At 38.6% G+C, this 15,142-nt stretch overlaps 4 protein-coding genes across 8 annotated transcripts; all 4 read right to left on the bottom strand.

Annotated features, from left to right (window-relative positions):
- Nucleotides 1-72: 72 nt before the first annotated feature.
- On the bottom strand, nt 73-11,415 carry LOC107270028 (probable citrate synthase 2, mitochondrial). 2 transcript variants are annotated; one of them, XM_015744637.2, is made up of 4 exons: nt 11,228-11,415; nt 3,708-3,863; nt 1,865-2,788; nt 73-1,770 (listed from the first exon to the last, which is right to left on the bottom strand). In XM_015744637.2, exons 1-4 carry the CDS (start codon nt 11,270-11,272, stop codon nt 1,504-1,506), a joined length of 1,392 nt encoding a protein of 463 aa, XP_015600123.1. In that variant the 5' UTR covers nt 11,273-11,415; the 3' UTR covers nt 73-1,503. The 2 variants fall into 2 exon arrangements, with proteins under 2 accessions (XP_015600123.1, XP_024943203.1); XM_025087435.1 differs by lacking the exon at nt 11,228-11,415 and adding an exon at nt 3,930-3,953.
- A 212-nt stretch (nt 11,416-11,627) lies between these two features.
- Nucleotides 11,628-14,092, bottom strand: LOC107270032 (methylenetetrahydrofolate reductase). Of its 3 annotated transcripts, none has more exons than XM_025087437.1 (6): nt 13,961-14,092; nt 13,124-13,367; nt 12,845-13,035; nt 12,570-12,730; nt 12,168-12,490; nt 11,628-12,074 (listed from the first exon to the last, which is right to left on the bottom strand). In XM_025087437.1, the coding sequence occupies exons 1-6, from the start codon at nt 13,962-13,964 to the stop codon at nt 12,005-12,007; spliced, it is 993 nt and encodes a 330-aa protein (XP_024943205.1). In that variant the 5' UTR covers nt 13,965-14,092; the 3' UTR covers nt 11,628-12,004. The 3 variants fall into 3 exon arrangements, with proteins under 3 accessions (XP_024943205.1, XP_015600130.1, XP_015600129.1); XM_015744644.2 differs by having other exon boundaries at nt 12,815-13,035; XM_015744643.2 differs by having other exon boundaries at nt 12,570-13,035.
- Nucleotides 13,600-14,120, bottom strand: LOC107270038 (phosphatidylinositol N-acetylglucosaminyltransferase subunit P). Its single transcript, XM_015744653.2, has one exon. The coding sequence runs from the start codon at nt 14,044-14,046 to the stop codon at nt 13,606-13,608; it is 441 nt and encodes a 146-aa protein (XP_015600139.1). The 5' UTR covers nt 14,047-14,120; the 3' UTR covers nt 13,600-13,605.
- LOC107270040 lies at nt 14,074-14,967 on the bottom strand. Of its 2 annotated transcripts, XM_025087439.1 has the most exons (4): nt 14,820-14,967; nt 14,517-14,662; nt 14,303-14,431; nt 14,074-14,205 (listed from the first exon to the last, which is right to left on the bottom strand). In XM_025087439.1, the coding sequence occupies exons 2-4, from the start codon at nt 14,531-14,533 to the stop codon at nt 14,079-14,081; spliced, it is 273 nt and encodes a 90-aa protein (XP_024943207.1). In that variant the 5' UTR covers nt 14,534-14,662; nt 14,820-14,967; the 3' UTR covers nt 14,074-14,078. The 2 variants fall into 2 exon arrangements, with proteins under 2 accessions (XP_024943207.1, XP_015600142.1); XM_015744656.2 differs by lacking the exon at nt 14,820-14,967 and having other exon boundaries at nt 14,517-14,755.
- Between the last annotated feature and the right edge of the window lie 175 nt (nt 14,968-15,142).

The following is a 15,142-nucleotide window of genomic DNA, read 5'->3' on the forward strand; positions in this document are numbered from 1 at the left end:
CTAAAAATCTCCAGTTTACAATCCATTTTAGGAATTTTTTGTATCCGAGGGTAAATAAGAAATATCTGCAAATATGGTTTTATAGGATTTCTATTTATTTTCTTTTTACTTTTCGTTAAATATAAAGTATCGCACACACTCACTCATTCTCGCGACAATGGATCTACCACTGGTCACCATCCTGACACTTAGCACAGGGATTGTTACAACTTAACAATTAAACGTTCGGGGATCGTCTGATCAGTAATCTCCAGGATCTAAAAACAGCAGGCAATGCAAACATAGGCATTGAGGACGCATTGGCAATTAGACCTAGGGGGAATAATGTTATAAATTTCAAAAGGTGGTGAAGTAACGAGTATCGCGACGTCCTTACGATACTGATTTTCTTTTTACGCAATTATCATAAAATTAGCCAAATATGTGTTAGCCTGAGTATCAGAGATCAGTGGATTAACTCTCGTTATCACCCTATTATCACGCGTCCAATAGCCAATGGTTGTCTTAGAATTATTTAAGTATCCTGTTAACTTAGATTGGCGCGTGCCTACAGTGTGTAACAGTAACATGAGTCTGTACGAGTACTGGCATTTAAATAACGCTAGTCAATGTCAATGGATTTCCTGAGGATGATACACGGTACATACAATGTCAAGGAAAACTAACAACGCTACGTTCATCACCAGGTTCTGTTCGACAATCAAACTCTTTCTAATGATTGGGGCGACGAGCAACCTTTTGCTTCGTTCGAGCTAATCATTCCAGTTACTTGGAACAATTCTTCCCGGGGAAGCTCTCCGATGACCCTGGATACAAGTTGCTTATACGACACGATTCTCTACGTTCCTAAAGCAATAACAATCAAACGTGTGACTTTAATACGTTACGTTTGCTTGATGAATACTAAATGTCACACCTCTAACTCTTCCCTATCACCACCTGTATTGTCGACTATCGTTTTCGTAGCGTACTCTATGATATACAACAGACACGACATGCGTGCGGCAATCAACATTTTCAATGGCGACACCAACCCACGAAGTCCGATCTGGTGCATATTTTAAATACGATTGTACGTTAAGAAAGTAAAACAGGCACCAGACAAGGCAGTGATGACCTCATGGACACCTGATTAAGATGATGACTTGGGTTACGAGTTCGACTGAACGTTCAGTTTGTTCCTTTTGCTTAACGTTAGGAAAGACAACGGGAACGACTTTGAACGCTTTTTTCTTTGTGAAACGAGTTCGCTAGTTTCCCTACCTTTTTTTTTGGATAACAGATGATTATACGATAACATTAGGCTGATGTTCGATTCGAAACACGCTTGGCACTTCTTCGGAAATTCCTCGCAGCCCTTTAAAATTCGTATTGTTGTTTCTCTATCATTTGATAACGATATAAAAGTGAGCATCCTGAGTTTGCCGTCGCCGAGCTCAAATGTGACTAACGATGTCAACGATTTTTCGCGACGATTAATTTATATAAATAAGGATGACGCGCTTAGGCCTTGACGGCCTTTATGAGGAGATCGGTGCTCAGTGACTTGGGCCTTTCGATTGGCAGACCAAGAGCGCGGTCCCATACCAAGGATGCGAGAACACCAAGAGCACGGGACACTCCGAAGAGGACGGTGTAGTAGTTCATCTCCTTCATTCCATAGTATTGCAGAAGGACACCAGAGTGGGCATCCACGTTGGGCCAGGGGTTCTTCACCTTGCCAGTTTCAAGGAGAATGGGAGGAACGACCTTGTAGACTTGAGATACCAGCTACGAAGATCAAAATAAAAAAGTTCATCAGTCGCTACGTAAAGTAATGTTTCAACGATTGTTACGCGAGATTAATATAACAGGGAAAACTGACCTTGAAGAGGCTGTCCTCGGGCAAGTGCTTAAGTGCAAACTCCCTCTGGCAGGTGTATCTGGGATCAGTCTTTCTAAGGACGGCGTGACCATATCCTGGTACGACCTGTCCACTCTTTAACGTACTCCAAATGAAGTCCTTGAGCTTCTCGTCGCTAGGATTGTCTCCGACCTTGGCGCGCAGCTTTTGCAGCCACACCAAGACTTCCTGGTTAGCGAGACCGTGAAGAGGTCCAGCCAAGCCGTTCATACCGGCCGCGAAGGACAAGTACGGGTCAGATAGGGCAGACCCGACCAAGTGGGTTGTGTGAGCAGAGACATTGCCACCTTCGTGATCAGAGTGGATGGTCAGGTAGAGACGTAAAAGTTCGATAAATTGAGGATTGTCGTAACCCAACATATTTGCAAAGTTCCAGGACCAGTCCTTGCCAGAGTCGACAGAGCCAAGACCCTTGCCGTCCTTATAAGTATTTCTGTAGATGGTAGCAGCTACTCCGGGCAGCTTGGCGATCAGGTTCATCGAGTCTTCGTAGACGCTCTCCCAGTATTTGCTCTTGTGAACTCCGCTGCCGTAGGCCTTGACGAATTCACTCTCGCTGTTGAGTAGAGTGATGGCAGCCGAGAATTGGGTCATGGGGTGGATGTTCTTCGGAAGGTCGTTCAAGGTCTTAACGACGTGACTTGGCAATGAGCTCCTAGCGGCCCACTCCTGAGAGATAGCCTTAACTTGAGCGTCGGTCGGCACGTCACCGGTGATCAGGAGCCAGAAGAGACCCTCGGGAAGAGGTTCGGCGCCACCAGGTGCCTTCGGCAGGAGTTTCTGGCACTCGGGTATCGACTTTCCACGGAAACGGATACCCTCTTCCGGGTCCAGGACCGAAGGCTCCCATACCAGACCCTTGATACCGCGCATGCCTCCGTACATCTGCACAACAATGGTTTACTCAATTCAATTTGGAAACAAATAAAACTAACTCCTTCGTTGGACGTTAACTATAATATCGAAATACTGTCCAGGACCATGGCTGCATAATGTGATAAGTATTTAATTATTAAAACAAATGCGTACATCTTGAGATAAACAAACTACGATAAAACTCCTTGTATGTCACGACCGAGTACAGCACTCTGTCATCACACGACGCAGACATGCTATGACGAAAGATCTATCTCGCGACAAGAGAACTTCTTCCTCTCTCTCTATTGATTCCTTTGCAATTCCTCCATAGCCAATTAAGTTTCGATAAATACAAAAAATATATATATATATTAATTAACTGATAATCAAAATAAATCTAGACACCATGATATGGTACATACGAATAATGACGACAAAAGCCTCAAAACTATAAGACAAACGCCATTTGGCAATTTGCTTCGACACAGACTCATCGTGGTTGCACATACTAGTCATGCAGTGCATACCCATTTTGGTGGTCCATCTTATCGCACAAAAATTTGCTAATCACCCCTTTAAGAGGATAATTTACAATGACTCTACGAATTCTGTCAAAATTTCAAGGTTACCAGGGCACCAGAGCACGTACTAGTCGACTGGTCCACATGAGACAAATGATAACAGCTACAGATAACACATATTCTGGACCAGCCCCTGCCAGTTTAGTTTGACCGAGATAACGTAAGCTCAATGGCAATGCTACGTTATACCAACACGTTACTCTTATATACAATTTTCTTGATAGAGACGCGTGCGAGTCGAAACGCTATCGTTACGCGTGATAAGGAAAATCAGGCCTGGCCGATTCCTATCACGTGTACTTATTCTTAAAGAGATGATCCCTCGTCGTACGACTTCTTAAAATCAATCGGTGTATTTCCCTCACCATGTCGACAGTGACGTCTCCGACTTTGGTGGAGCCATGACTCTTGCGAAAAGCCTTCACACGTTCCTGTTCCTGAGGTACCTTCTCATTGAGGACTTTCTTCAGGTCGGTGGATGCATCGGACAAAGGTCTTAGGAGATTCGTGGAGCTTATCTTCTGTAAAAATAAAGAAAATACAAGTCTATAAAAATTGACATTGATCCAACGTACACTTATCGCTACCTTCAACATAATCATACGCATCCCATCCTTGTCAGGCACCACTGCGCATTACTTGCCAAGAATTAACGTACAATTATCTTTAACCAGTTAATGACAGCGCGATTTTATTTCCCCGTTAAAGAAGCATTCGGTCTGAGGTGTCTCGGATACCTCACGTGACCACTCTCGGGTTAACCTCAAATTTCACCATTTGCTTCCGGTCACCTAAAAACTTCCGGATGTAAGTCGAAATCGATATCCTCGATATACTTGACTGACGTCTGCCACTCGTAATTATACATGAGTTACGTAACTGCCTTGTATCGTTCGAGCAAAAGCGACCGTTACGCACGTATTTAAATTTCAAATACGACGCGCAAGCTTATTTCGCGTTTTACCGCTTTGTTGGCGCCACGTGGCTCCAGAGGGTTCGACCGATCCGCTGTTACCATAACGAATCGTGAGGACATAGTACACAATTGCTACACGTGACTATTGATAACACGCACAATGCATATGCCAGTGGCGAATTCGAAGGTTGAGTGCGGTCACGTCACTCCTGTCAAAGTGCCCGACCCATCGATGAGATTAGTACACTATTTGAATCGAGTGCGATAAAGATGCAGAGATAGGCGATCAGTCATTATATACGTCCTGAGGCGTGAAGTCGCCGAGGTCAAAGTGCACATCTGATTATCTGCGTGCGTGCCGTTCGCGGAAATGTCCATGAGAAACGAGTAGATTAAGAGGGGAAAAAATAACAGAAATAAGAAACGCGTGCGACTACATAACCTCTCTGGCAGTTTCGAGTCTGTAAAAGTGCAAGATCTTCGAGGACACTGCTGGACATGACTAACTCCTCAGAAAACGGAACTCGATGGATCTTCGTGATCAATTACGACCTGCGTGTTGCTGATACAAATTACACTAGTGGCAACCTTAACCGTGTTCCTTGGAATTTTCCATCGTTTCTTGTACGAGGAAATATAAGACTTTTCGTAACTTCGTGTTTCTTTTTATCAAGAAAAAAAAATTAATACAAATATCTTTGTGGAAAATTCTGCGGACAGATTCCAGTTTATTGATTGTTATTCGTAAAAGTGGACCGCGGTGTAGAGGATATCCGGGTAACTGGGGCAGAATGGGCTTCAGGAATTCAGTGGCGTTCTTCTAAGGCCTATGCAGTGGCGTAGAATTCGAAGGTCGTACAACCTTAACAAAATTCTTTATCGTTGTCAATATACACCTGGCAATTAGTTATAATTACCGTATCCCACAATACGTGCTAATTAAACGGCAGGCTCGATAAAGAAATATTCGTTAAGTTGACAATAAATAAATACCACTCATTAATCCCATAATGCATTCGTTCCGACCGATACAGGAATTTTTTTTTTATCACAGAGACTCTTATCAACGAATCTACATTGCTCGGAGCATCCCGAGCACAAAAATTCTTTGATTTTTGCACATATCTCAAACAAGTACTGCAACCTTACACACAGTCGCAATCTATTGCTTCAAGGAATGCGATCAGCGTCGACATTTTCTCAAAGGCGCAGCAAGCAGGAGTCTCTCTTATCTGTCATTCCGTTGGATTCGATATGCCGAATAGCAAATTTCATCAATTCATTTACAGCTACTGCCTTCTACTTACATAAGCAATTTCAAACCGTCCATGCTAATACGGGCATTGCGCAACATAACCAACAAACACGTGGCAATTCTCAAGTGAATCTTTAAATTCATCATGAAATTCAATCAAATACGCCAATACGTTATGAAGAAACGTAATGTTTTGCGACAGAGGTTATATTAAACTTGGAAAGAGGCCAAGTGTGCTCTAATAATACGAAGGGATAGTAAATACCATACAATTTCGTAACCCTTACCGTCAGTCGAAAGTCAAACACATTCGAGTAATCGATATCCGTAAACTTGTTGCTTATCGTCGGTCAATACAATGCTCCCACGTTTAAATGCAGATAAATAAGTTTATTTTTAGAAAATAACTCAACACGTCAATTAATCGTTTGCGTGATCAACCAGTACAAAACGAATTTTTACGAATCCCACTAAAAATTTCATAATAATCATAACCTTTCAACGATATTATTATTATCAGTGTCGTGGAATTTTATTGACGTGAAAAGCTCTATACTCTCGACAAGTGTCATTTCGCTCCTGGTCGATAAACCGAGCATGCATATTGTGTCGCGATGTTAGAATATCAGATTAAATTATAGAAGCGGATGTATCAAGTCTGTTTCCACAGTGCATAGTTGGACTGCAAGTTCCATTGTCGTCGACTATAAGAATCCTGCCAGGTTAGTCGGCTTAGCCGTGCCAGTTGGAAGATCAGGCTTCTCATTGGTCAGTATTCGGCAGTTTCGGCCAATCAGCGGTCTGCATTTTTATATGTACGATTAACCTGCGAAGGTTCCTTAACACACTTTACGACGTTTCGTTCAACTGCACGAGAAACTTTACAGGCAGATACCGAGCGTCATGAAGATCTCGCGAGGCAGCCAATAAGTCGTTGGGTTAAATAATTACGATGATGTATGATTTACGATACACCAACATCTATGGGGGGAAATAAAAAAAACTTTTAAACGCGCAAAAAAACAGCTGGAAATAGACACGCAGTAAAGGCGAAAGAGGAGACAATTGCAATGTTTCATTAGTGTACAAAGTCTCGGGTAACGGGTTTTCAAGAGCCGCAATTACTTTCAGTAATTTTCCTTTAACCGAAATCCGTTATGAAATTAATCGAGAAAACCGATTAGATCTATTCCACATTCGCGTTTTAATGAGAAATAACAAAAGATCCTTCGACCTATAATACGTATAGAGAAATTCAATTGGTTCATAAAGTTCGAACGAAACCTGCAGTAACGGCTGTGAACAAAGTATGAAAATCAGGTATACCAACCGTTCGAAGCGAAATGCAAACTTTTTGAAATCATTCAATTTATCATGTCACGAGTTTTACCTGACGGAAAATTTGTGCAAAAAAATCATCAGGCGCTATCTCATAATTAATTCGAGGCGTGACGTCTGGAACTGATAAGATAAGTCTCGAGGTCTAAAGTCTTAGAAATTGTATCAAATCAATTTTGATGGGGCTCAGCCAACTTATAAGATTCGTAAGAGCACGTGGTACGCCGTCTTCGTCGCTCTTGACGTCATTCCTGGTTCCCGCATTTTTATTTTGATGTACTATACGCGTATACCTATATACACTCGCCGGAATTGTGTTCACGCGTCACGAAATTCATTTACCCACAGTCATACGTAATCCTAAGAGAGCTCAGGTGATTACGTGTATTTACATATTTGACCACTTAAAAAAAATAAGTACAGATACCATAGAAATATTTTTAATTTTCAAAGAAGAAAACTTTTATCAGTTACTGTACCCGTCGTACAACTTTTCACTTTCTTACTACTTTTCCCAATTCCCATAGATCCCAGACTTACCCCCTCATGGGTATAAACCTATTGTACATAACCTAACAAAGATGCCAAAAGTACCGTTAACATCTCCTGTATAGACCCAACATTCAAAATTGTCGTAAAATATTCGAACGGTTCGAACGAAATGAAAAAGAGACTATACATATACTACTAGCAATATAAGAAATGTCATAAAAAAATAAAAAAGTTAATAAAAATCCTCGACTAAGTTTATAAGTCGATGATACCGCTCTTCAATGTTATTTAATAATTTTTATCAATATTACCCATCAAACCCCATTGCTTCTACTGACCTTAAACAATTTTCAATCAACGTCTCTCACCCGCTCTTATCCGTCGATATCGATACGCTATGAGACGAGCCTTTAATTCATTGTATACGTGACACGAAACTTTCGTCGCAGCGATATCGCACATTATCGCGCGTTGCGTAACATTACTAGACTTAACGTGCGAAGGGCACGTTCGGTATAATCATACGAGTCCCGGAGGTTATCCTCTAGAATTATCTAGTTATCTCGAAGTATGAAATAATTGGTTGGTGTCGGAACAATCATCCTGGCAGACACCGATCAACTGAATTTTCAACGGTCGTCATGATCGCCGCATAAAACTTCGAACGACGCTTCACTTCGAACTGGAGGAAACTCGAAAGGAAGCTTGTTAAAAATTTCAAATTTTTCCTGCTCAAAATCCCACGTTCGCGAACACTCGTAGGATACTCAAATATATTTTCAAATAATCAAATAATATACGAGCTACATTGATAGCGTCGCCGAGTAAGGGAAATATGGGTTCTTGAAATTTCAACTGAAATCATTATCGAAGTTGGTGAGACGCTATACGCGTTGTCTAATTGTTTATTGTACGATAATAATTGCGATGTCGATGTTGAGATTATTAGCGCAATTATTAGTCTAGTTAAATAATTACAAGGGACTCATCGATCGGTATCTATGCTACGAAGTTAGTAACGCGTCAATATTTTCTTTTTTCGAGATATTCAAATCAATGGATTGTCATTGGGCATCGAGGATATTTAGGAACGCTCGTTTCAACGGTGTTGATTAACGTATTGATGTAACAAGGTCTGGTTAACGGAGTAGCAAGACTGTGGGATAGAAGTCTAAAGGAAAGAAGACTTCTGAAATAGTTCGTTACGCGAGAAGAAGAAGGCCAAGAAGCGCGCGTGAGTATGGCTGTGGGTAGGTGCTAGTTAGATAATAGGTGAGTCGTTTAGAGGTCAGACAGAAAATTGAGATCTGCCAAATCTTCCCATTCGTTTGATCTAGTTGAAAACGTTTTACGCACCGTTCGTAAGTTAGCTGTTAGAATATTTTTTAAATTATACATTCCCGCCAACTTTTTATAACCGTCGTGTGTCCCTTTCATTATGCCATCAACCTTTCACTTACGGACTCGACTTTATTTTCTTCATGACAAATATATATATATATATATATACTTTTTCCTGGGGCATTCGCGGGCTCCTTCTGTTGTAACAATGCATTATTCAAAAATTGTATATTTTTTGTTGTTAAATATTAAAATCTTCTTAAGGATCAATTCGATATTTTAGAGCGTCCTGGTACGACTGCTTGTTGATAAACATGGCGGTTACCCAAATGGTTTATGTCCACCTGAGCTGTACAGTTATTTCAAAAAGTTTTCACGAGACTACGTACTGCTCGTTAATATTATCTAAACCATGTTATGCTATGTTATGCTATGTTATGACGTAAAGAGAGAACAGACTCAGGTGAGAAATGCTGCTGAGATACCTTCCTACGAGTATAAGAAGACGAAATGAAAAAGACGATGGGTACTCGAGGCAGAACCTGGTTTGTATGTGGATCAAGAGAGCGAAGCAGTTTTATGCCCTCGAATGACAGCTAAATTTAGAGCAGCTTGCAAAATCACATTGCTTTCTCTTCAAGTAAGTCTATATTAAAGTCTGGGTGAATTTGTAAGAATGCTTCTCCGCTCGACCTTGTTCCATTTCTCTATTCCGAAGCATGTAAAGCAAAGTGACGATCCGACGCCACGTAAAAAGGGACGTAGAAACGTCATGGCGTCCTTTGGCTGGCATTTTTCCTTTTGCGCCGAACGATCTTCGTCTTTTGCAGAATTAAATCATTTATTGGATCGCGAAAGAGTGTCAAAGCAGCAGAAAGGCTTGGATTGACGAATAGGATACAAAAAATTACGTTAATGTTTGAAATTTACAATTACGACTTGCACGAGTCATAATTTTTATTGTTTGCTGATTTGAATTCCGTGGAAAAAGAATTAGCTGATTTTTTATCACCTTGAGAAACCTTATGGAATTCTTATGTAATGAGGAGGGACCGTGGGTATTATCAATCGCGAGTCTCTGAGTTTTGTCAGTAGACGTGAAATTATACAAGTAGGTTATGGCAAGAAGAAATGTATTCTGTTATTTACTTATGGCGAGATTAGTAGAGATTGCAATTTAATTTTGGATTTTTTTCGATAATCCGATTTTGTATCATTTTTTAAAAGGTCATCCTGATAACAGAGTGCAGTGCGTGATTTTGCGCACAGATGATTAACATCGCGACACTGCCCGTTCTTACACGACCCATTCGAGTTTTCATGGTACGCGAAACACAAACGGCCGATAAAGAAGGTTTTGAGACACAAGCGTGGTAAGACGATGCTTTGTAAAAATTAAAAATAAACGATCGTCCCATGGATAACGATTTTTTCAAAAGATAATCATTCATCTTTATCAACCAATTTCAAAAAACGGGTAATTGCATTTATGGAACTTGTAAAATCGATTACATAACAATTAACAACTTGCAATTATAATAGCGCTTTCCGCAAAAAAAATAAAACACAAGGCTATGAAAAGGAGTCTCGATTTTGCGACTATAACCATTGATTCTAGCAAGTTTCATAATTTCCACAAAGCTTGAAGTTGCAAGTTCGTAAAGCACGTAATGTTTTTTTCCTATTAACTTGATTCGCATATATATATATATATATATATATACTTGATACACCTGTGCGTAAATGGAGTCATGAAAATAAAATTAGAGAAGCGAGTCCGAATGATTTGCATATAGCCGAGCTATTACAAGCTGCACAGTACGAAGCACATAGTACTTGATACACCTGTGCGTAAATGGAGGACTATAACCATTGATTCTAGCAAGTTTCATAATTTCCACAAAGCTTGAAGTTGCAAGTTCGTAAAGCACGTAATGTTTTTTTCCTATTAACTTGATTCGCATATATATATATATATATATATATACTTGATACACCTGTGCGTAAATGGAGTCATGAAAATAAAATTAGAGAAGCGAGTCCGAATGATTTGCATATAGCCGAGCTATTACAAGCTGCACAGTACGAAGCACATAGTAAAAGATTTATACCTATATCGAAAATTCATGGCAGCCTTTTCCTATTTTCTGGGTTTTCTTGCAAACGGACGCATCACCCGAAACACGGCGCATAATAGTCAGCGGTATTTTGCAAACCCGGGGCGAGGTAAGCGGTCGATAAAACGGCATTCTACAATCAGGAATAGAAGCTGTTCGTGACATCGTGCGAGTAAGAATAATGAAATCGCAACAACGAAACGTTTGTAGTGTTACGAAAAAAAGAAATAAAGAGTTAAGACTGTTCAATGATATTAAGCTGACATTAACAACGTGAGAAGCCGTAACGTAACGTGCGAATGTGACGCTTAATGGGATATTCGAATTTTCGAACCGGAAGAGTATATGCACTTTAATGAAATTCAAAGAAACGTCTGGAGCATACGGGCGCAACTTTCCACGATTTTATAAGACATTCTCACATACCTGCACCTCCAGAACACGTTTTGTGCTAATACGGAAAAGTGCCATCGTCCTTTCTCTTGCTGTTTTTCCTCTTCTTACTTGTATCTTGTTGTAACCAACCAACCGACCGACTGCGTGGAGCTCTGGCGCCCAACTCGACTGAATCCGGTGCCCCTTTGTGCTTCGCACTTCGCACCGCCGCGCATGCGCAGACTAGACTGGAGCGTTGCCGAAAGGTCGTCCATGCGCCGTGTATATATTAGTTGTGCGCATGCGCGTTAGTAATACTCTGCTAATTTTTTCTCTTGATACTTTATGCTGGTTGGCTTATACAAATATTAATTAGACTTGCAATTGCCAATTTACGGCTGATACAATTTCAAAGGGAATAACCTGGCAAATAGTGTACGCACTTGCTGTATGAATTAAAAAAAATGTATAATATCTCTATACTTGGTTAAATTGTACGTTACTGCGCAGCAAAATTTTCCAACTTTTGTAATCTACGATTATTTGCTTAAAAATAAAATCCTTTTACATACTTTTGTTTACACTTTAACAGTTATTTGCTTTAGTGATTATAGCATGCGTACATTATACATACGCATGACGTGAACCACTTATTTTAATAAGTGATTCCATTATTAATTATTTTTTTAAAATTTCATAGAGAAATCGACAGTATTTTTTATATTGCATATTATTGCTATATATATATATATATATATATATATATATGCTTTTTTGAAAAAGCAGTCATACATCTGTATATATAATATAAATCAATGAAGTTTATCATCAGGATATTTTTGTTTCTGAATTTACCGATAACCCAACGCGACTGCATACTTCCGAAGCTAATAATGATCTGCAAAATAAAGGTACAGGTTATTAACAATTTGTATTTTCTTTTAGTCGAATAAAAATACAATTGACGCTTTGAGGATAAGGGTAGATTTACCTGTTAAAAGTGAAAAGATGAAATCCATTAGCAACGTTGCTGTCAAATATCTCCTTGATCATATTAGTCACTAAATCAATTCCAAATTTGGCGACTGCCTCATCATTGTCCTGTATTGGTTCCAAAATGTCTAACACCTTTTTTGGAATTTCTAATTTACACATATTCGTCATTCTGATGAGTGACTTGAAATTCGGTATCGGATATATACCAGGAATTATTGGTACCAATATTTTAAATCGTCTACAATCTTTGACAAAGTCGATAAACACCTTTGCGTCGAAAAACAGTTGAGTTATAATAAAATTTGCGCCAGCGTTAACCTGGAAGTATATCGAAAAAAATATAAAAAGTTTTATACCCTCATTTGCTGTATATAAAAGTAATCAGTTAAAATTATACTTTTTCCTTTAAGTAAAAAAGATCAAGCTCCTTAGTCGGAGAGTTTGGATGCATTTGAGGATATCCTGCCACGCATATAGAAAACTTTGAACCAAATTTGGACCTAATAAATTTTACGAGATCAATTGCGTAAAGAAAGTCTCCATTTTCTAATCCAGAATCTGTTTGTGGCGACAAGATCTTGATAAACAGTCCGCTCCTCGGATTGTATGATACAGGTATTATAAGGCTAAAAATACACTTACCACCTCGCAGCGCAAAAATATTTATCTTACCACAGGCGAGGGCTGTTTTTAAAATGTTTATTAGATTTTCTTTATTTAAAGATCTGCCCACAAGATGCAAGAGCGTATTGTTTGGTAAAATTTTTATAAGATCCGTCGATGCATGTTCTTTTCCAGCGATATTGGGGTGCCAGGATATTGTATAGAATAATGGTGAACATTGCTTTGTTTCTGAAAAAAATCTAACAAAAATAATAATGTTAAATAGTCCTTGAAAATTTCGAAAATTCGGAATATCTATTATGCGATGCAAAAATAATTTCTACTAACCGTTCATATATTTGATCCTGTCGTTCCTTTACTGGATTAAGCTCAAAACTATAAAATTTCTCGTTTTTACGAATCTTTTCTTCTATAAGCGAACTTATGTTTATTGCATTCTGTTGAGATTCGGAATATTCCATTTTGCTGTGAATCGAGCTTTGATTGATTTTGCGAAATAAAGTCCCACCCGTTGTTTTCAACTTAAAATAGAACTTTTCACTAGTTGCTGAACACACGTCCAAGCCATATGCTGTAAATGGTTATATAGTATTTGAGGTTACAGAGAACTTTATTCATTATATAACTGGTCAGTAAGTGATTTCAGATATTCTTGTATTCCATTAAAAAAAGCATAAAACACCAAATGACCAAGAACGATGTCGATGCTTGAATTACAATATACTTTAGGAATGAAGCGATCAGGTTATTTTTAATTTTGCCATTATGATTAATAATTCATCAGATGCATAAGACAAAACATATTCATATTAACTATTTTTTATTTTTGAATCAGGTAAATACAATTTTCTGCAAACTTCTGTTATGGGAATATCAGAAACAGGTGGGATACCACCAGGTATTCTTTCTTGATTGGACAATGAATATTTATCATTGATTGTTTTAATGTCATCGATATCAGGTGTCATTCTCATATTAATCGCTGGATAAATAATAAATGCAAATACCCCTGCAGCAGTTAGACCCCAAATTGGAATAGCTACAGCCCAATATTTTAAAGGCCAGTATGTGAGTCCTAACTGTTCATGTAAAATGTAATCTGGTACTAAGGCCCATACAAGATACAATATAAAAAATATATTGGATCCAATATACAAAGCATACCCATATACAGCCCTCGGCCTGTAAGGTGCTGGGGTATGTTCTGCCATTTCGTCAATTTTTGGTATAGTTGTCAGAGACGCACTCATACAGTTTTATAAAGATTCAATACATAGTTCAATCAATAATAACTGTATTCAGATTCAGGTGGTCCTAATTCTTTCATTGTTTCAGTTACAAGAATTAAACTTTCAAAAAAAGATGTAAGTCCCACTCGTACCTTGCGTGCTTCTTGGCCATAAAATATACTGAAACAAATATAACATATGATTCAATAATATACTAATTTGTTATCTTTATCTTTTTAATATATCCCAAAGTAGTAATAGATATATGAATAATTACACAGTAAGAAGATTCCCTTCGACAGTCAGTTGTTTAGTGACACCACTCCTTTTTGGTTCGTTATCCACTCTTAATACTTGATAAGCTACATCAGCTTCTCTGGTTGTGGGAAACGGAATGGTGACGTTACTGTTTTGATATTAAGGTTATATACAATTACATGGAATATGAAATTCATATTTAACAAAAATAAAACGTCTTCAGAAAAGGATACACATTAATGTTATTCATGACACGTTTTTGTGGATGACATTCGTCCGATTCCTCGATAATGTATAAAATTTATGTCCTACTGACCCGATTGTGATTAATTTCAAATACATGAATACCATACATGTGGCTGATGATGACTATATGCATCTTCGAAATTCATGAAACAAAAAAATATAATCAAAAACTAGATTTCTCCAAATAAAGACTTGACTATTCAAAAAGGGATATAAACGTTTCGTAACAGTATAATATATACACCACTAATATAATACGTAATTGATTTTAATCAATTGTTTTTATCTACCAGTTTGAAATTACAATAGGAAATTCCGTTCAGCAGTTTTTTAGAAATTTTCTAGTATCTTTTCGACGACCTGACCCGGCACAGCCACCACAAGAGAAAAAAATTTACCCAGTAAACGTGGTTAACCAATTATGTGAAACATTTAAAAAGAATACACGAACGCGATTGCGCATTTTTCACTACATCACATTCGTAAAGTGAATAGCTCTCAACTAGTCCCGTCTTGGCATCAGAAGAAGGCAAGTACAACGATTGACTAACACCTATTCACTTTTTATATTTTCACCCATAGCAAAAGTTCGTTATGGTGCCCCCCCCCCCCC

Source organism: Cephus cinctus, unplaced genomic scaffold, assembly GCF_000341935.2.
Source record: "Cephus cinctus unplaced genomic scaffold, Ccin1 Ccin1_scaffold0696, whole genome shotgun sequence".
NCBI classification, from domain to species: Eukaryota; Metazoa; Arthropoda; class Insecta; order Hymenoptera; family Cephidae; genus Cephus; species Cephus cinctus.

Coding starts and splice junctions, on each gene's coding strand:
- LOC107270028 (XM_015744637.2), bottom strand. CDS start 11,272: ATGGCACTTTTCCGTATTAGCACAAAACGTGTTCTGGAGGTGCAG. Junction 3,864..11,227: donor AACGTGTTCTGGAGGTGCAG/GTATGTGAGAAT, acceptor TTATTTTTACAG/AAGATAAGCTCCACGAATCT. Junction 2,789..3,707: donor GAGACGTCACTGTCGACATG/GTGAGGGAAATA, acceptor ATTGTTGTGCAG/ATGTACGGAGGCATGCGCGG.
- LOC107270032 (XM_015744643.2), bottom strand. Junction 13,036..13,123: donor CAGGATCAAATATATGAACG/GTTAGTAGAAAT, acceptor TATTTTTGTTAG/ATTTTTTTCAGAAACAAAGC. Junction 12,491..12,569: donor TTTTTTACTTAAAGGAAAAA/GTATAATTTTAA, acceptor ATATACTTCCAG/GTTAACGCTGGCGCAAATTT.
- LOC107270038 (XM_015744653.2), bottom strand. CDS start 14,046: ATGAGTGCGTCTCTGACAACTATACCAAAAATTGACGAAATGGCAGAA.
- LOC107270040 (XM_025087439.1), bottom strand. Junction 14,206..14,302: donor GAAGGGAATCTTCTTACTGT/GTAATTATTCAT, acceptor TATTTGTTTCAG/TATATTTTATGGCCAAGAAG.